A 21,162-nucleotide genomic window follows, 5' to 3' on the forward strand; every position below is an offset into this window, starting at 1 on the left:
ATTCAAGCTCACTCAAAAGAACAGCATTTATTTTAAATATTTATGTAATGCTATAAATTTCACTTTTGATCATTTTAATACGTCCTTTATAATAGAATATATAATAGTTTTATCAGGGCAGAAGCTGTCTTGTGCAATCCAGCATATAGAGTCAGTCCTGTAGGGTTGGTATTCAGATGGTATAATCCCTGTATCAGTTGTATAGATCTGAAGCCTGAAGAAACATCTTGCTGCTTTACATGAGGTCAACCAGACTTACAACCTCTTCAATCCACTGGAGATTCTAAGATAGATTAAGTGGAATCTTTTTAATCTAAGCGGTCTGTATTTGAGTGGGCTTCCACTCACAGTCCTCAACATATTAATGAACTTATATTAAAGAAGGACACCACTTCAAAGGTATTTTTTTTTACGTCTGATTTTCAGGTTTAGATGGTGGAAGGTTTTACTAAGAACAGTTCTGAGGGGATTCTTTTTAAAGCAGTTCTGTTAGGATAAAGCCTTTAGAGGTTAGCTCTGCTCAGGCACTGTGGGACCGTTCAGGCACTGCTCAATGTTTTGTTCTCACAGACATCACACATTCATACACACTCACACTGGCTCATCAGAGCTCAGTTTCTCACAATTCTGGGCCTTTTTATCCTGTCATTTGCTCTTACATTATTATGAATGTAATTTTTGTTGTGTTCATGCATTCTGCATGCTTTCAAACTGCTTTATAATGCTTTCTGTGCAGTATTTTGATTAAACAGTCAAACAGTTTATTGATATGGAACATGCATTGACACTCCTCAGGCCTGCAGCTGAGTTTCCGGACACGCGTCGAGGAGGGGCTTATGCTGTTTGCAGTTTCCCCTGGAGAACAGGAGGAGTATGTCGCTCTGCAAATACACAATGGCCGTCCATACTTCCTCTTTGACCCTCAGGTACATCATCTTCATAAACCGCTGTGTGTTTGTTTAAGCTACGAAAAACAAAAAACCTTCAAATGTGATAGATCCCAACCTCTAGACCAGCATATATATCAGAACCCTATTGATTATCAGCTGATATTAGTGATTTAATTGAACAATATCAGGCGATGTTTAATATTTAATTGTGTTGGCTAATTTCACTCTTTTTACATTTAAACTACATTTGCTATCAATCTTTAAAGACACAAATAATATAACAACACTGTTAAATGTAATCTTTAGCAAATACCAAAATGGGTATCCATTTTTACACTGTTGTGATATCTAAATTCAATTGTAGCACTTAAAATGACTGATTTTAGTGTTTTATGTTTAATTTATTTAAGAAATTTTAATATCAACCATTTATTTATCTGTATTAACATGAAAATAATTATTATTGTCATTGGTGGCTGTATATAATGAAGCACACAACAAGAATAATACAAGAAAACAGACTTTAATCCAAAAATCCATGGGAAAACTCAGGGAAACAGGTATCAAAAGAACTGAACAAAATAGGGAGTATATACACAGACTAAATGAAGTAATTAATGAACAACAGGTGAACAGAATCATTAATCAAACACACTAGGAAACTAGGTCAAATGACAGGGCACACAGGCAAACAGGAACAGAACTAAAACACAATGAAACCAAACCAAAACAGAACATAACAGAATATAATCGTTACAATTATCTTATCACATTAAGAATTTTAATATCTAGTTTAAAGCCTACTTTAGATAGAAATCTGTGCATTTTGATAGATCAAGTTCTTCTCTGCTAAAAACTTCAGCTAAAAGAGGGTTTGAGACCAATTAACTTGTTACCCGCAGACATTGGGTGGGAATAGCAATAGCATGCTAATTATGCACACTGCAGCACTAGCATGTAGGGTTGAGTCTATTGCTCTGATGATGAAAGCAATCATGAAAGATGATTTCACATTAGTGTCCAGGAGACCACCGAGAAACTCACCCCACCAATAAGCGGCATTGCCGAATATTGCCGGTTTTGCATTCGTAAACACATTTTGTCGGGGTAGTTTGATAATTATAACTAAAAGTGGTGTCATGCCCAATTAATGTCCCCTGATAGCATGCCCATTAGTTCCCCCATTAACGAATTCAACAATTCTAATGGGATTAGCACCATGGGATGCTAATTGAGCGTGACACAGGGAACTGGTATGCTTCCCCACACACTCTTTCTAATGATGAAATTAATGAGCATTTTATGAAACACTGTCTCATGAAAGCGTATTTAGTTCCTGTAAAGGCTGTCACAAATGATGCTGTTTTTTTCCCAATGTCTCCTTATCGGAGTCTCTCAGAGATAAGCCAGTGATGAGTGGTTTCTAGGCATACAGTGAGGAGAGAAGGTCTCTCCAAGGCCCATGGGCATGATTAGTTGCATTAGTACCATGGACAGCGCCCATTTCATCTTAAACAAACTCAAGGGCTATTAAGCAAGAGTATGCTGCTCACTATGTTAATGACACACACTACATCACCAAAACCTATAGCAGTATCTATAGGACTCTTGTGGAACAGATCTTTAATGAACTCTTTAGAGTGTTAGTGCGTAAAGTCTTTTAGCCATACTCACTGTTTTCCATTGACCATTAGTTTTTATGGTTAAAAGGAGCATTTTCAGTTATCGACTAAATCATTTCTGTTTCGTAATTGTTTATATTCTATGAAGTTCTGAATTTGAACATTTTAAAGCAGTGGTTCTCAACCATGTGGTTCCAATTCAAAGGGGGCCACAGAATGACTTACAATTATTATGTGAAAAATTAATTGTGAAAAATAAGATATTAAAAATAAAATGTTGAATGCTAAAAAAAAAAAAAAAATGCTGAAAAAAATTTAATTTAACATATGAACAAACCAGACTGTCCCCCAGTCATGTTTTGGTTACAGAACATGTTGAAACAAACTTCTAGTTTCTCTTAATAAAAAAAAAAGTTTGTTTGTTTGAGCTTATTGTCTGTTCAGATTTTCTGAACAGAAATTCATCTTTGACACTGGCATATAAAAATATATCTTAACAACAGACAATACTATACATCCACATATTACATAATAAACACATGGAACACACATTTGTCCCCGTAAAAACATAAAAAACAAATAAATACAATATAAAATACATGTATATGCATATATACACATGCACACACATACTCACATATGCATACACATGCATATACACACCTACCCATAAAACTATATGATACCTCAATTAAGAATTTGGTTTAAAACAGTCACCACCAATGGAACAAATAATCATTTATATAGGTTCTTTTTAGCCAGCGGCTAAAAGAAAAGAAAAGTTTGAAAACAAGCAGTACTGACATAATAATAGCAGAAAATCCCAGACAAAATATCTTAACCTATATATGAGGGGCATTCCAATAATTGTCAAAAAGGTTGTAAACCATTGATTTAATAGAACAGTTGAAACACTCATCATCATGATGTTTCTTCTATTGAAGTTAAATGGAGATGTTTTGAATAAATTGTCTTTTATTCAGATGTAATTGCAATAAAGGAGTCTTTCAAGTCTTCAGAAGCAATACAATAGCTTTGTGTGACAAACAAACTGATTTGAAGTCTTTCTTCACTTAAAATCTGCCCTTTCTCTCCTTGTCAAGTTCAGCACATGAACAAATCGTGCTCTTGTGTCGTATATTTCCAAAGAATTCACAAAATTCTGATTCACAAAATTGGTCTGACTGATTCGTTTATGATTGATCCATTTCTTGAGTTCAACTCATTGTCGCATTGAACCGGTCACAGTGGTTAAAAGCCTACTAAAGAAGATTTTCCACGAATAATGGCACAAATTTTAGTCATTTTCTCAAATTAAACCATTACATGACTTTTATATATAGTGTTTTACACTTGAGTACTTTTACAGTGCTTTTTAAGGCCCCATTCTTTGTAATTACAAGGAGGAAAAAGTCCAGTGCATTCCACAGAATGTCTCCTTTTGTGCTTCACAGAAGAAAGAAACATTTTGGAAAGAAATTAGGGTGAATATTTGTTTTTTTGGGTGAGCCATTTCTTTAATCATATCTCAAGAGTATTTTAATGTTTACCTCAGAAAAAAAACTTCCTTGAAACAAGACCTAGTTGATAATTCATGAGCGTAATTAGTAATTAATTTATGCAAGTAGATGATTTGTGGTGCAAATATCCTCTAGCATTGCTACAATGTTTTCTTAAAATTGATGAATACTGCGACTGATCGTTTGGGGTTCAGTCATTAGGACTCCCTAGCTGATGTTTACAGCACATTACTGAAACTTGAATACATTACATCAGATGTTCAGGTCGTGAAGTCGTTGATAGGTCTGCCTCCCAGTGAACAAGACTGATATGATTTTTTGTTTTTGTCTTAAAACATCTGAAATAAACACATTCAGTAAACACATTTTGGCCTGGAATAATTAAAGTTAGCTGTTAAACCGCTGGCTGATGATTTTATTCAGAAAGGCTTTTAGTTGTTGTGACAGAATTGATCTCCCATCGTAAAGAAGCCCCACTGAATACTTTCAAAGGGAGGAAGGATAGGAATGCAGTGTTGTGTCTGTCCTGGCTTCTCCCTAAAGCTATTTCTTCTCCTCTCCTCCCTCTCTCTCGCTCTCTCTCTCCCTCTCCTGCTCTCTGCAGTAAGCATATCACAGAGCTGACTTTCCTCAGCATCCACACACATATTGATTTGATCATTAAATCTTCATCACAAAGAGGAGATGCGATACTTTGTGTCTCTGTGCTTTCACTGCAGAGCACTCAGTCAGGCCGTTAAGTGTATGAACCTGAATGATGTCATATTTTAGCAGGACAATAACCCCATCTTATGTTGATGGTGCCAGCCCATGAAATTTACTGCTTTTGGGGAATGTCCTATCTCTGGGCAGAATTCCTTAGCGCCTTGAGTTCGGTGCCAAGAGGGATTCTGGTGCTACTTTTTCGACTTCTCCAACTTCTCCTCTATAAACCTAGATATTGAAGAGTAAATGGTCAAAGTTAACTCTCTGGGTATAAGTGTAATCAGTTGTTGGTGAATTTTTACCTACTAACTGTTCCTACTTGTTATGGCATTGCGCTTTTATTGAGGTTGAACCTCATTTAATGCTGACAGTGGAATTCTGATTACTGAAATGTTTTTACTTCCACAATCTTGAAATTTTTGCAAGAACTAGGGTGACCAGATTTCTCATGGTGCAATATGGGACGAGTGGGCATATATTTGCATAGCATAAAATTGTTGTTATATAAAAAGAAATTTACAAATTACAAACAATACAACAAATAGAATAGAGATACGACAGTGATACAAATTAAATAAACTTGTTTTTCAGATACAGTAGGTTTATTTACCATGTATACATTTATTTAACATCTTTTGTTGTTTTATCAACATTAATGACAGGCAAATATTTAATTAGGCTACTGTCCTTTTAAGACCGAATCCATGGATGTAATATACTGACACATATCCTGTTTACACCCAACTGTTTACGTCGACTTAAGCCATAACCGACTGTATTTATGTGAGATACTCCACACGATGGACATTTTGACAACTATGTGTGCATTTGACCATTCAGGCGCAAGGAGAACTAATCGCAGGCAAGAAAGAGAGAGAGCGCGCGCGAGAGAGAGTGTTTCTGGTCTGTCATTCAGCGCGATTCCGCCTATCCCGCCTTCAGTAATCGATAACGAATTGTGATTGGATGGTAATTTTGTTCTATGACGAATTGATTGGGCTGTTCTTGCGTGACAGAACACTACTACTACTACTCGTTCTATGATCACCCAGTTGTAACGAAATTTTAGGAAAGATGAAATACGGGACAAAACATGATTTTTTTCTTAATAAGTCAGGACACTAAAAATAGAGTGGAAAAACGGGACGTCTGGTCACCCTAGCAAGAACTTATGTGATATCACAGTATGTCTACCAGAGTTGTGTGAAATTCAGAGTTCAAGAATTGACTCCCTTTCAGTTGATGAGGTGGATGGAATTGACCACAACACACAAGAAGTTGAATTGGAATGGCATAAACGGGAATTTCCTAGTTCTTTGATTCATTCTGGGAAATTTCCAATCCTAATCTGTCTTTCTGTCTATCTGTCGGTCATTCTATCATTCTATCTAGCCTTCCAATGTTCTAGGGTTCTAGCATTATATCTATCGTTCTAGCTATCTATCTGTTTCAAAGCTTTTTTTAACTTTTAAATCTTCCAAACAAAGTTTTGCCAAGCCATTATTGAAAGTTTGTACTGACAAACTGCTTTTCAAGTTGAAAAAATGGTAACACATTATTTTAAGGTGAAATAGTTACCCGTTACTACATGTACTTACTATAGTAATAACAGTAAATTAGGCATAATTACAAGTAACTTACCCTAAACCAGACCCTAATCGTAACTCTATAGTAAGTACATGTAGTGCTCCCACTTAATATTACTCAGTACTTATTTGAGAAAGTACAATCTAACCTTAAAATAAAGTGTAACCTAAAAAAATTATAGTTATTATATGAATTTCTTCACTTTTCAAATCATTTTACATTCCTTATATTCCTGTTTGTATTGAAAGCGATTACACTGCATTAGTTTATATACATGCATTTTTACCTCCTAAGCTCTGCTGCAGCACAGGGAGGGGAACGTCTCCTCTTCCTAAAGCTGCTGATCAGCCATCATTTGTGCAGTGTGTGCGGTGTGTTCATGATGAGCGAGTGATTAACCCTCAGCGTTTGATGCTAGGCCTCAGCCGTGGCCCTCAGCCCTCGCAACGATGGAGGTAGACGCTATAATGACAACCAGTGGCACCATCTGATCGCTACCAGGAAGCAGGCCGTGGGAACAATCATTGTCGACAATCAATACAGCGGTAATGACGCACACACATATGATATTCATAGGCCAGCCCTGCACCCTTACTTCTGTCCTCTTCGGTTATTCAGTGCTTGTAAAACCCCCCACTTGAACAGATTTCAAGCAAAGGAATTATCAAGGTTAATCGTTGCCATTCATTGTGTGATTAGAATAATTAGGCCAAAGAAGCCTCTCCTTTGCTGAACTTACATTTCAATTAAGGCTGGAGGTGTGAAGCGGAGTCTCCCTCTTCCTGTCTCAAAGCGGTCTCAGGGGATTCTTCCCACCAGAGGAAGGATTGCTTTATCTCAGTCACTTTTTTAGAGTAATATGACTTTATCTGCTCTGAAGCACCAACTGAAACCATTGACATATAACAATAAAGTTGTTAAAATACTACTGTGCCCTGCTCTGATTACTGTCTCAGAAGAACATTATTGTATTGATTTAGAATTGGCACGTGCTCAGGGGTATCAGCTCATATTTTTTCTTCAACAGGATCAGCATCAGCTACAAGTGGGAGCACCATCATCGGTCAGAATACGGGCGTCTTCATAGGAGGGATTCCAGAGAATTTCACCCTTCTTAGACAAGACACTGGTAATTTATCTCTGAATGGAATGTCCTGGTAACTGACAGTAGAAATCTGTATCTATGAAGAGTTGAAAGTTCTTGTTATATGTATACAGGTCCAGCCAAGCTGGTGCAACATGGGTTTGCTGGTTGTTTGAGGGATGTGATGGTGCAGAAATCCAGTGGCACTACTGAAGTATGGGAGCCTCTGGACTGGGAATCAGCACTAGAAAAACATGAGACCTATGAAAGCTGGGAGGGCTGTCCTGCTGTCTCTGAAGATGGGGCCTACTTCCTAGGACATGGTACTATCTGATTTAAACTTCTTTCATGTGGTCTGAAGTTTATGTTGAGTTTCCCTAACAAATCTATTTCTTTTTTATATTCAGGGTTTTTGAAGGTCAAGCCTGAAATATTCACTGGTGGAGATTATTTCGAAATATCATTTGAGTTCAAAACCGATCAGCTAAATGCACTACTATTGTTCGCCTATGATGTAGATGGGAAGGATTTCATTTTGGTAAGTTTGCTTAAATCTAAACATTAGGGCTATCAGTTTAACTTGCACTCAATTTAGTGCAATTCATTATAAATAATTAACAAAATTAACAAGTTTTGCTAGTATTTAGTCGATTAATTGCAATTAATTAAATTAATTCATTTTAATAATCATGTAAAAAATTATAATTACACAAATAAGCTGAAATTAATATGTACAGTGTTTCAAAACATCATTGTAACAGTTGTATGTGTCATTCAGGCGGAGCTGCAGGGTGGAGTTCTCTTCTGGCTGTTACGTTGGGGTGAACAGACGGCAGAGTTAAGAGTATGGGTGGGCCTGTCCTACTGTGATGGGGGCTGGAACACTTTGAGTGTGCTGAAGAAAGGCCTGTTAGCCAGTGCTGGCCTCAATGACGTATATGAACAGGAAAGGAAAGGCATGGGTGGCCCTCTGACCATCAGCTCTGCGCTGTATGTTGGGGGAGTCCCACCTGGAGTAGTGCACCCAGCACTGAACAAACACAGCCTTCTGCACGGTAAGACACTTACAGGTTTATTTGTGTATATGTGTGTGTGTGCAGACATAACAGCTTCTACACTTCTGGGTTAGGAATATCTAGCAAGGATTTAAAAGGATTGTTCACCCAAAAATGAACATTTTGTCATCACTTACTCACCTCAAGTTGTTCCAAACCTGGGGTGCGTTTCCCGAAAGCATCGTTAGTCAACTATGGTCGTAAGTCCCATTGAACTCAATTGGTAACGACAGAACTTGCGACCATAGTTCGCTTTGGGAAACGCACCCCTGTATGAGTTTCTTTCTTCTGTTGAACACAAAAGAAGATATTTTAAAGAATGTTGGTAATCAAAAGTTGATGATACATGGGGCAACTTTTTGAGCAATGTTGCCAGGCAGTTTTGCAGAGCGATGTTGTTTGGGCACTTTCCCGTTGAGAATGGGCAACAAATTTTGATCTAAAGTATCCAGAGAAATTTAATTAAGGTGTGTCCCAATACTTTTGTCCTTATATATAAATTGTAAATTAAATATTATTCTTATAATTAATTATATTTTATGTAATTTCTCTGATAATGAACCAATAGGTTAACAAGAAAGAATTATATAGAATCATGGTTTCAAAATGACATAACTGAGAAAAATGTTCATGTACTCAATCTATCTGGAGTTCACTGACAGTTTTTGTTGTTTCAGATAAATCAGACCAGTTCAGAATGTGACTCGAACATCTTTCTCTCTTTGTCTCTCTTTCTGTCTTTGTCTCTCTTTCATCCTCTTCTGTGCTGCTCTGCAGGTTTTGGCGGCTGCATCAGGGATGTTAGATTCGCACGCGGGCCTGTCGTAAGCTTGGCGGCCGTGTCCAGCAGTGCTGTCAGAGTCAATCTGGATGGATGCCTGTCAGCTGACACCAGCGTTAACTGCAGGGGAAACGACTCCATTCTGGTGTACACGGGCAGAGACAGGAGCACAGAGGACCTGACACTGCAGCCCTTCACGGGTAAAAGCAGCATCCGACCCCTTTTCGCAAGCACAGTCCCCACCAGCGCGGTAGCCAAGCCTCATTGACCCGCAGCTATTTTGGCCTCGTGTTGCCTGCCTTGCCTCTGTGTCAGGCGATTGTTTGGCCTGATTTGTCCTTTCTGCTTGGGGTTTGTTATTGTAAAGACCAAACAGAAGAACAACATAATATGTCCAGTCCAGCAATGGACGCAGACACGACACCAGGGGCACAGAGAGGTCATATCTAAAACAGCTACTGCTGTCCCCTTCATCAGCAATACTGCAAAACTGTTGAGAACTGCACCTTAGCTAATGCACACGGACAAATATAGCCGAGGTACCTCTCTTGTGAGTGATGGAGATAGAGCGAGAAACAGTTTTTGTGTTCACACAACAGACTTAGAGTATAGACTTTCTCACCAAGAGAAATATTCACTGAAATAACTCAAATTGTCAATACATGAAGCTGTTTTTATATTGAATTGTATCGAGAAAGCAGATTTATTTTTAAATGTCTCTCTCTCTCTCTCTCTCTCTCTCTCTCTCTCTCTCTCGCGCTCTTTGTGTACAGAGTATTTGTACAGAGTGATGGCATTGGGTGAAGGAGGTTGGACAGCCGGGCCGTGGCAACGGGGACGCAGCAGAGAGACAGGTAGGATAGGTGCCAATAGGTAGTCAAATATCAGTAATTAGGCTTTGGATCTCACTTGTAGAATCCTACAGTCTGATGTATGCACTTACCTTAATGAGATAAAATATATATACACTACTACCTATTCAAAGGTTTGTGTCAATAAGATGTTTTATTTATTTATTTAAAAAAATAAAAAAAATAAATATAAAAATAAAAATACTTTTAATATTTTTTATTAAGAAAGGATGCATTAAATTGATGAAAAGTGACAGTAAAAACAATTATAATGTTACAAAATATTTCTATTTCAAATAAATGCTGTTCTTTTCTATTCATCAAAGATTCTTGCATTATGGTTTGCACAAAAATATTAAGCAGCACAACTGTTTTCAACATAATAATAGGGATATTATTCTAGCATATTAGAATGAAGGATCATGTGACACTAAATACTGGAGTAATGATGCTGGTAATCAGCTTTGCCATCACAGGAATGCATTACATTTTAAAATATATTACAATAGAAAATAATTTTAAATTGAAATAATAATATTTCACAATATTACCATTTTTATTGTATTTTTTATCAAATAAATGCATTTTTATGCATTTATAAGAGACATAAGAGACTTCTGTCAAAAAAAAAGACCCCAAATCTTTGAATTGTAGTGTAATTTACAATAATATATAATTACTGTAGGTAAATACATAATGTACAATTTATAATATAATTTTGCTCAGTAATTAAAGATTAAGTTTGTTTAAAAAAAATACAGTGTACTCTGGCTACTTTTTATACTTTACTGTAATTTATACTGAGCACACACACTCTTACTCCCTCACCTACAGTACAACTTAGCCTGCACTACAGGCTCTATACTAATATTTGTTTGTGTCATAGTTTTCAGGCCAACCCATTTTATTCTTATCTGCACAATATATGTAGCAGTCAAGGAGATGAGATCTGCTTGGAGATAGCTTATCGTGAAGCTCTCTGTAAGAGCATGCATCACCCACACTGCCTTATTACAGATGAAGACTGTGTGTGGAGGAGAGAAAGAGAGAGAAGGTTGATGGTGTCTGTATTGAAATAAAGAGGCTCAGATATGTAAAATGAAGTGGTTAAATATATTTAATTAAATTAATTGTGCATAATTAAGCACACAACAAAGAATTAGACTTTAAAAGCTAAATTGGGCTATGAAACACATGGACACATTTTAATAGTTATAAATGTATATTTTTAAATAACATCTTTAATAATTACTTCAGTGCACCTTATAAGCAAATTGCTTTTGTTACCCATTTTATTTACGTAATTTGATGCATTTCTGATTGAAACAGGATATGAAAGCAGTCAGGGGAGTTAGTAGATTAACGTCAGTTGACTTGAACTTGAAAAATGGTGTGTACTGATGTCTTTCCGCGGTTGAAACAACATTCTTTCTGATGTTCATTCATGTTTATTTGATGCTATAAATGAACTAGTAGGAAGAGATGATCGGTTCACGAGCCACTTGAACTGAGGTGCTACAGGAATCTGTCACGATACATTAAAGAGCCACAAACCAGTATTGATTGTTTAAATTTCTTTAAAAATTACAAAATTTGACACTTTGTTTCATGTCAAAAGTACCCTGCTCTGTCTTGTCTGTTGACACGTTTTCATTGTCCTCTTTGCTCGGTTATGTATTTTTCACTGCTTGGGTTGCCACAACAAAACCCGCCCAATTGCTGCTCAAAACTAGCCCAAAACTAGCCCAGTCGTGTTTCAGGGGGGTCCCACAGTAAAAATCCAGGGGGTAAAATCCATGTTTTTGGCGGGGTTCCTCTGGTAAAATTTGCATTCCAGGGGCTAAATATCATGCTATTTGGCATCGCTTCAACCCGTGGACATGAAAAACAACCCGTGGCAACAGTGTAAAAGTAGCTCAATTCCGCGGGAAAACCGCAGACTTGGCAACACTGCTGCTTGAGAACATGATGTGTGGCGTGAGAGTGGCATGGCTTGTTGGACGTAGCAACAGTAACTAAAGGGGCGGGTCTTCGTGAACAGTCAATTAGGCTACATTCATTCTGTCATAGTTACACATCTGCTTTCTGCTGTTCAACAGCAGGGTTATTTGGTTAAAAACACCTTTGCAATTTGTAATACCAGCGCTGTTGGTACAGATGATGAATCACAAAGACTTCCTACTTAAATTTGTATACACCGTATTATAGGTCAGACCAGCTTTCCAGTGGTGGATATATCACACACGTCTGCTGTCTGGCTTGTTTTGACTGTATAAACGAGTGTTAAAGAGATTCTGTAGTCCGTGACACATCATAAATGATGCTTGTTGCATTTCTGCATATGTTCGACTGTTTTATTTATGCCCCCTAAAATGTGAATCCTGGAGAGAAAGCAAGCCGTCGCTTGATGGGCGTGAAATATAGCCCAGAATGAACGCTGGATGTACAGTCATATTAAATCAGTGCTGAAAAAGTTACAACTCTAATAAATTGTATTTATGCTAATGGTTAGATATGATTTACTGTGTCTATTAAAAGTGAGGAATGTGTGTGCTGCTTTTCTTTGGCCTGACACACACTTTCTCTCTTTCCCAATTGGATTCTCACACTCTTGTTCCTCTCCTCCCCCTTACTTTGCCTCTCTCTCTCTTTCTCTTGCTTTTCTTCTCCACGTGTCTCTCTCACCTATTATTTCCTGTACAGTTCCACAAAGTGTGCTGCCTCCCTCCAGAGTTGGGAGTGTAAATGGTTCCAGCGTGGAGGTGAGCTGGGAGGAGCCGGCGGAGGTCAGAGGTGTAATTGAGAAGTACGTACTGAAAGCGTACAGCCGGGACCGTCCCTCCTCGTCCCCCATCAGCGCCACCTTCCCCCACTCTCAGCACCTGACAGGTAAGGGCCTCGCCGTCCGCCTGGAGCTTGGCTCTGACACCTTTTAACCCTCATGTTCTGTTTGGGCTCTCAGAGACCTCAGTACCATTTTAATAGCTGGAAAATACATACTTAACATTAAGTTCATGAAGGGAAAAAATAAGACGTTGATTTTGAATTGGCTATTATTTTAGCTGACAATAACCTGTGCGAAATGTCCAAAACACCTTTAAAGGAATAGTTCACCCATAAATGATAATTGTCATACTTTTTTTCACACTCATGTGTTTCGAGACCCATCTGACTTTGATTCTTCCATGGAGTTCTTTGTAAAAAAATAAGTACATTTTTACATGCTTTTTAACATGAGTAATTATTATAGAAATAATACACTTTAAACCAATATACTTAAGTGCAAGCTAAATGTAATGTTCTTGAGCACTTAACTGCATGTTATTAACAATTAAATATAAATATAATATAGTAAAATATAATATAGTTTACATTTATATTTAATGTAATTAGTTGAAATTTTTTTGACCAACTTCAATAGGACATAAGTATATCTTTATGCTGTATGTAATTTCATAATTACTTCTATTGTCTTTGCAATATAGTTAAAGAGTACTGTTTAATACACAAGCATTTTTTGCTAAACTAAAATATACTGTGATGTCATTTCTATTGAAACTTGTATGTCATGTGTAAATATATTTTTAATTTTGTAATGATGTTGTAATTTAGTACCTTTAAAATATATTAACTTTAAAAGTAACATCAAATAACACACAAAATTACAATCAAGTGCTTTATAAATGCTAGTCAATACATCAAAGTCAGTATACTTCTTAAAAGCTTGACAACATATTATTAAAACATAATAATTTAAAATGTACTGAATTTAAAGATTTGATGTACACTACAAGTGCACATTCAATACAATTAAGCACACTTGTTTTTCACAAGGAGTGACAGAATGTCCGAGAAATCAAAATTTTCAGTGAATAAGTAAGAAAAAATGTTTAATTTTAGTTTGTTCCTCACACTGAGCTATCACATGGTTTCAGAACACTCAGAATAGTGCACAAGGTTTGTGGACCACTTTTATTGTGCTTCTTGTGTTCTTTTTGGAGCATAACATTCATTGTATGGAAGAAAGCAGCCCAGCCATTCTGTTAAACATCTTTTTTTGCGTTCTTTGGAAGTCATAAAGTCATACAAGTTTGGAATGACAGAAGGGTGAGTAAATAACAGAATTGTTTTGGTGAGCTATCCCTTTAAACGCAAAATGCAATAATGCTCCAGACGATCTGTAGTCACGACAGTGTTCCCTATGTGACATTGCAAGTTTATAGACTGAAAATCTGCTTGGTTACTTGAAATTACTTCAAAGAACAAATGAGGATCTTGAAACAACGATTACGTTCTCAGATGACCAATCACTGTGGTTAGACTCTGTCTCCGGGCAAAGCGAAACAAGAAGACCCTTTTTTTTTTGCCTTGTTCTTGGCACGCTTCAACCCGCGCAAGCCTAAGCTGCACTAATTTATGATAGCTGTGACACCAAAAGCAGAATTACACGGGCAGATAAAAACTCCGAAAGCAAATGAGTGGGTAACGAGAGGAGAGCAGGTCAGGCTCTTAATTGAATTAAAAGACGTCTGACAAAAAGAAAAAAAAAAAAAAGTTACACTTACCTGGCCAATTATGGCTCGGCTGGGGTGTTTACCTTCCAACTCTTCCAAAATCTGTCTGCTACATGGATACAGTGGACGCTAGCCAAAGATTCACTCACACACTCCATTAAATGGATCCTGCCTTTATTTTGGATGACAAATTTAAAAAATAAATCCTGTTTTAAAGTCTAAAGACGAATTAAAAGCTGCACTTGCTGGGGTCGTCTGTTCTAATTCATTAATCATAACAGAACTGTTGTTTTCAATATTTATTGTTTTAAAGTTTGGTTTCTAAAGGTCAATCTAATTTAGACAGTTAATGCACTCTGTAACTGATATTTCATGGTGCAAAATTAATTGCGATTGACACAAACCTAATGTAGTGTGGGTCATATTTTCTTTTACTTTAAGAAGTTTTTGTTCATGTTTTTGTAGGATGAGAGCCTAATTTAACCAGCTTGTTAGTGGCAGGTGAATTTGTGGCACAATATAATTTGAATGGATGTCTATGATCCTGTCAAAACTGAACAGCGAAGCACAAGCCGAGAACAAACCTTACTGAACTTTGACCACGTCTATAACTTCTTCACAAACAAGCACTAATGAGTAAAAGTACTGAGCGATGAATTAAAGTCAGAGTCATATTGATCACAGCAGGCCTGGATAGTGACTTTCATAGCGTGCAAGAAACCCCCTTTAAATAGCATCAGCCACTTTATCCATTAAATAACGTCATTAGTGTCCCATATCCTGAATAGCAAAGGCCGCATCACTTTCCATCCATCTGATTAATAGGAGATATTACTGTTTGATAATAAAGACCTTTTTAAATCCAGACCTATTATCAGAAGTGATGGTTATATTATGCTGTGTTTGAAAAGCCATTGCATTAAGTCTTTAGGAAGCAGAGTTGGGGAGGCCCACTTTTTGAAATATGGAAGAGAAAAGAATGACATTTGCCTCTTGCTCTCTGAAACGTTCTCTTCCTCTCTTCTTTCGCAGGCACTTTAAGTGGCTTGGCTCCTTTTAGCAGCTACAGTATTACCCTAACGGCGTGCACTCAGGCCGGGTGCAGTGAGAGCCCGCTCGCCACCGGCTTCAGCACTCCACAAGAGGGTAAAGTCATTTAGAAGGTCCTGACTCCCACATTTCTTTGATGAATAATAAAAGTGACGAGAGGGGCTCAAATAGTGCCGAGCCATTTGCTTGAAAACTCCAAACTAATTTGATGACAAAGTGCAATGCCAGGCTGTAATTGCTCCGTCTTATTTATTTTTTTATTTCCCCATCTCGTTCTTATTCCCGTTTTTGGAGAGAGTGGTTTTAGGAACAGGGGTAAGTGCGGGATTGAACTCTCCCCCCTTTAATGACATGCATCTTTAATAGCTGTAATGCAGATTAATGGGCTTTTTAATTGCTGTTACATTGTTCATGCAAGAGCCTTGTCTTAATGTAAGGCATCTGAAAGATTAATGAAAGCTTCTTCATTTCATTCAACCAGAGAAGTAAATCTAAAGACAGTTTGGGCTAAAAAGAATTGATTGTGGAGCCGAAAAGTATGAAATCGAGAATCAAGCGGCCCATTTCCACCGTTCTCGTTCAATCCGGTGAGGCCCGCTCCTGTGGTGCGAGCGCACCGCGGCAAACATCATTTCTCTCTCTCTCTCTCTCTTTCAACTCTTCCAGGCTCATTCTTTATTGCCTTCACATCTGTCTGACCGCACAGGCAAGACAAAGAACCTTCTTCCTCAGTCAGGGAGGAAAAAAATGTCATGTCTATTGACCGAGAGCCTTTTTCCTACATGAAACAGCAAGAATAAAGACAGATTAATTGTCAGCTGCAATTATTTTCTCTGTCTGATTGCAGAAATAGAGCTGGTTCCAAATAAAATGAGCTCGCTTTCAGGCCGATATTGTCAGATTTCTCTCTTTTGGCAGTGAGTGCAGAGGCTGAAAAATGTAGATAGCATTTTAATCTAAGTTGGCCTAAATAGCCTTGTTTAAAGGATAGTATGACATTAAGGGTCATCGTGGAGTGAAAAAAATCGATCTGATGTGGACTTGATTACTAACCCAAATTACAGTATCGATTCTCCGTGAGGGAAATTTTTAACATTGTTTTAATGCCACATAGAGAAGCAACTTCATTCTCAACTTACTCTTGCTTCGAACATGTTTGACCTAAATTGCTCATTGAGGCAGTCTTTGTCTGTCACAAATGTATTTCATTTGATTAACAACCTAGAAATAGTGCAAATAAATAAAAATAAATAAATATTGTTTTAAACAATTATATAAACATTGTAAAATGTAAACATCTTTTTTCTTATTATTTATTATTAATAAGGTTAAATAAGGAAGGAATAATTGAATTATTAGAAAAATCATCCATTATTCAGCTTATACTATGGTTACCACCCGACTGGACATTGTTCAGATGTTTTATTTCAAGACGTTTGCAGGGTTTTATACTTAAAGTCCTCTTGTGTATAGGACTAATTTCTTACGCATCTCATTCCAACCCTCTTTTGCTAATTCCAAAACGTCATTTTAGAGCTAGTAACGGAGTCCATCGATACCCAGACTAATGCAGTTATTAGAGAAAGAGAGAGATTGATTAAGCATGTGTGAATTACCTGATTCTGTGCATCTTTCAACAGTGTTTGGCAGCAGCATCTTTACTAATAGCAAAGCTGCAAGTTTAACTGCTTCAAGAACAGCAAAATTGGTACCTCGGCCTCGCTACTGAGAAATGTCATGTAGCTTTTCACTAGAGAAACTATTTTATTGATAAAGTCGCCGGGCAATGTTGACAACAAGTTTCTGTGCTCTTATATGTTTCTGAGATTGTATGAGAGAGTGTGTGTGTGTGTGTGTGTGTGTGTGTGTCTGTGTGTGTGTGTGTGTGTGTGTCTGTGTGTGTGTAAATGCAGAGAGAGAAAACTGGCGAAAGAGAGTGTGCTTTCCATAAATAAAAATGAATTTAGTTGGAAAAACATGGAAACAGTTTGTTATTTTTATCCTATTGTTTGTTATATTTATTTGCTTGGTCAATGTCTTTGTGGGTTTTGGTTCTTTTACTGTTTTAGCTTGTAAGGAGCTTTAAAAAATGTGATGAAGTGATATGGAACTGTTTTGCAGTCAAAACTTGCCTGGAAGCATTCGAAAGCCCTGTAGTATAATAAATAATAATGTATTATTAAAATATAAATACATTTATTATTAAAATACTGTCATATTTTCATATTCTGTCACCTTTAGAATTCACCCCTAGATTTCTAAAATGAATGATAAAGTTTTTATTAAGCTTATTATTTATGTCTCTGTGAATTTTTCACTCTAAATAAGTAACTAACTGTTTGATCATTTTCTCAATGCTTTATTTTTAATAGCTCCTCTAGAGGTTTCTTCACCTGCTGCGATTTCCTACCCCAACTCTCTGTCTGTCCACTGGGAACCTCCATTCAAACCCAACGGCATCATCACCCAATACATCCTCTACAAAGACAATACTGTTGTGTACCAAGGCAACAGAACCAGCTTCAATATCACAGGTAAGCAAGACTTCGCCACCTGGTATCCATTGCTTGAATGCAAAGTGTCCAGTCAGGGTCACATACACATTGACTGGATTTGTGACATTTACTCTTTTTTACAAAACAAAAGTTCTGGGTTCATTACAAGCGAAACTGTATTAGCAGCATTTGTGCCATAATGTTGATTAGCACAGAAAAAAGCAAAACTACTTTTGCTAACTTTTTCAGGAGACACTCTTGGTGCTCCACTGTGTCTATGTTTACACATTAAATGCAAAAATGATTGAACAGAACAATACCGAAAGAAAACAAAAATAAGTGGATGATTAGCATTTAAAAAGACAAAAGAGCCACTGGCACATGTCCAAGGGATGTTTTTTTGAACCATGTTAAACTGTCATTGTGAGGATGAAAAGTAGAGCCTGATTTATGGAGCCCCACAAAAAAAAAAAAAAGTTCCCATGACTTGCTAATATGTCAGCACGATTTACTAATTCGTTCCCATTTTACTAAATCGTACACACTATATAATAATTTGTTCCCACATTTTACTAAATCGTTGCCACGTTTTAGTTAACCCTCATGTTATGTTGTGGGTCAGTTTGACCCATTTCGATTTTTGAGTTAACTGAAATGTCGGGTAACCTTTTTCTCATTTAGGGTCATGAACACGCATGCAGAGTTTCAATACGCTGATGTGTTTTGTCACACATAATTACTATTACGATTGTGATGTTCGTGGGTCAATTTGACCCACATATTTTAATGTTCTAAGCCAACTGTACAGACCCAAAATAATAACATTTCTTGGTTATATTTTATGTTGTTTTTTCAATACCCTAAGAAGTTAAAAAATAGCTTTTCCCCACTTACTTCAATACGGAAAAATATTTTGTCAGCCAATGATGGTAAAAATGAGCTATCATTTCTTTTTTCAAGCTGTCTGAAATAAAATTTAACCAATGTTATTTTTCTTGAAATTTTGTGGCTTTTTCTCATTTATGGTTATGAACATGCATACAACATTTCAACACACTGATGTGTTGTGAAATGTGTATACAAAATGTTTATATGACTGATGTTTGTGGATCAATTTGACCCTCATAGGCAGCTATTCAAAATACAGATCCAAAATAATAATAATAATAAAAAAAAACATTTATTTGTTGTATGTCAGAGCTCTTCAACTCTAATCCTGATCAACAACGTTTTATTTTCAAGGTTTATGAAAACAAAATTATTTCACCTGTTAACTGGAAGTCCCCTTTTTTTTTTGACATGAAAATAACTTAAATTGTTATAAATCTTCAATACTTTGGAGCACAGACTTAAGTTTAGTATCTTTTTAAAGGGGACACATCAAAGATTGTTGTAGAAGTAAAAAAAAAAAAAAAAAAGTTAGAAGTTTATGAAAATGTAAAATATAAAAGTATATATTTTTATAAATTTTATATAAAATATATATTTTAAAAAACATGTTCAACTCTAAAACTTCAAGAAAATCAAAGTCAAACATCTGAACAAGTTCTGTGCCAAATTTAAGGTTGATATCTCAATAAATGAGCTTTCAGTAAGATTTTTTATGGACTTTATATTTTTTTATGATATACTTTAAGATTTTTTCAAGATTTTTTTACACGGACTCTTCGATTTCCATATATGGTTTGAGTGCTCTGAACCATATATTTCCATAATTTAAAGTTGAAGTCAACATCCTATTCAGAAGTAGTTTGGGCAGTAATGTTAATGTTTGATATGAATTCAACCTCTCAAACCCACATTAAAAAAACATACAGAAAGAACCAGGGCGTGTGCTATTTTGGCACTGCATCACAAATGTTGAGTCTATCGCTATTTATCTATTGTTATGTCATTTCTTTTGAAAATCAGTCACCAAATATGAAAACTAGAGTCTGGAAGCTTTCAAATGATATATAGTTTGTCAAGATTTCTTTAGGTTTAGACTAAGATATTATTGTTATAAAATGTGTAATTGCAAACGTCCCACAGGAGTGGGAGAGGGACAGTTTTAAAATAGTGGTTAAAAACATTTTTATAAATTCAGATATTTATTCTTTGTAATATGTCAAAAGTATTGATAATAAAAGTAAATTGTATTGAATCCAGTTAGGGTCAATTTGACCCACTCCACAAGGTCATACCCAGAAAATGAACATAACATGAGGGTTAAATCGAAACGAAGGAACGAATTAGTACAATGTGGCCACAATTTACTTAAAACGAGGAAATGAATTAGTAAATCATTTCCACGATTTACTAAAATGAGAGAACGAATTGTTATTTTATGGCCACAATATACATATTTTTTTCCTGCATGTCATGTGCAGGGCTCCGTATTGAGGAGACCTGCTTATAATCGCTTTAATGCAAAATTGCATAGAGCGAATCCTTTTCAATGTTGCATTTTAAGAGTAATTTTGGCCACTTTTTAATATTTGTATTTTATCTTTACCCCTTGTAAGTATCATGTTATTTAAGGTATCTTGAACTAAAAACAGTCATAATTTACAGTAGTTGTACTTTACCATTCACAATCTTTCTGACCTTTAGAACAAACAGGCTGTTTGCTTCAGTAGAAGAAGATGGAGTTCAATAACTAAAACTTGTTGACTTTAATAAAAGAAAATTCTGACCACATGGTGGTTGCATGGGCCAGATATGAACTAGGGGAATGGCTGTCCATGTTCCTCTTGATTTAATCACATCCTGCAGTGAATAGGTGGAGCAGATGCTCGGCTCTAAAGAGCGTCACTTGTAATGCTGTATGTCATCTTGCCAGTGGAGACAGGGCCAACAGCCAGCCATTGTTTGTTGTTTGTTTTGTTTTTGTTTTTTTCTATTCCTCGTGTGCTCTTTTTGCGAGTAGCGGCAGCCCCTGCTCTTGGCGGTAATGCACGAACATTGTGAGATGTTTTATTAAAAGGCTCCAATGCTCCAGCCGCCGTTTGACCCGGGGTGAGAAGCAT

General features: G+C 36.5%; 1 protein-coding gene across 1 annotated transcript in view; it reads left to right on the plus strand.

Moving 5' to 3' along the window:
* Positions 1–21,162, plus strand: part of ush2a (Usher syndrome 2A (autosomal recessive, mild)) — a 222,059-nt gene that overhangs the window by 68,223 nt on the left and 132,674 nt on the right. Inside the window, exons 22-32 of the mRNA XM_051868427.1 lie at positions 796–926; positions 6,743–6,869; positions 7,352–7,453; positions 7,543–7,731; positions 7,816–7,946; positions 8,187–8,463; positions 9,241–9,444; positions 10,018–10,098; positions 12,799–12,984; positions 15,642–15,755; positions 18,032–18,193. Coding sequence (XP_051724387.1) covers positions 796–926; positions 6,743–6,869; positions 7,352–7,453; positions 7,543–7,731; positions 7,816–7,946; positions 8,187–8,463; positions 9,241–9,444; positions 10,018–10,098; positions 12,799–12,984; positions 15,642–15,755; positions 18,032–18,193 — 1,704 coding nt within the window. The remainder of the gene's footprint in view (positions 1–795; positions 927–6,742; positions 6,870–7,351; positions 7,454–7,542; positions 7,732–7,815; positions 7,947–8,186; positions 8,464–9,240; positions 9,445–10,017; positions 10,099–12,798; positions 12,985–15,641; positions 15,756–18,031; positions 18,194–21,162) is intronic.

This window comes from Ctenopharyngodon idella, chromosome 17, assembly GCF_019924925.1.
Source record: "Ctenopharyngodon idella isolate HZGC_01 chromosome 17, HZGC01, whole genome shotgun sequence".
NCBI classification, from domain to species: domain Eukaryota; kingdom Metazoa; phylum Chordata; class Actinopteri; order Cypriniformes; family Xenocyprididae; genus Ctenopharyngodon; species Ctenopharyngodon idella.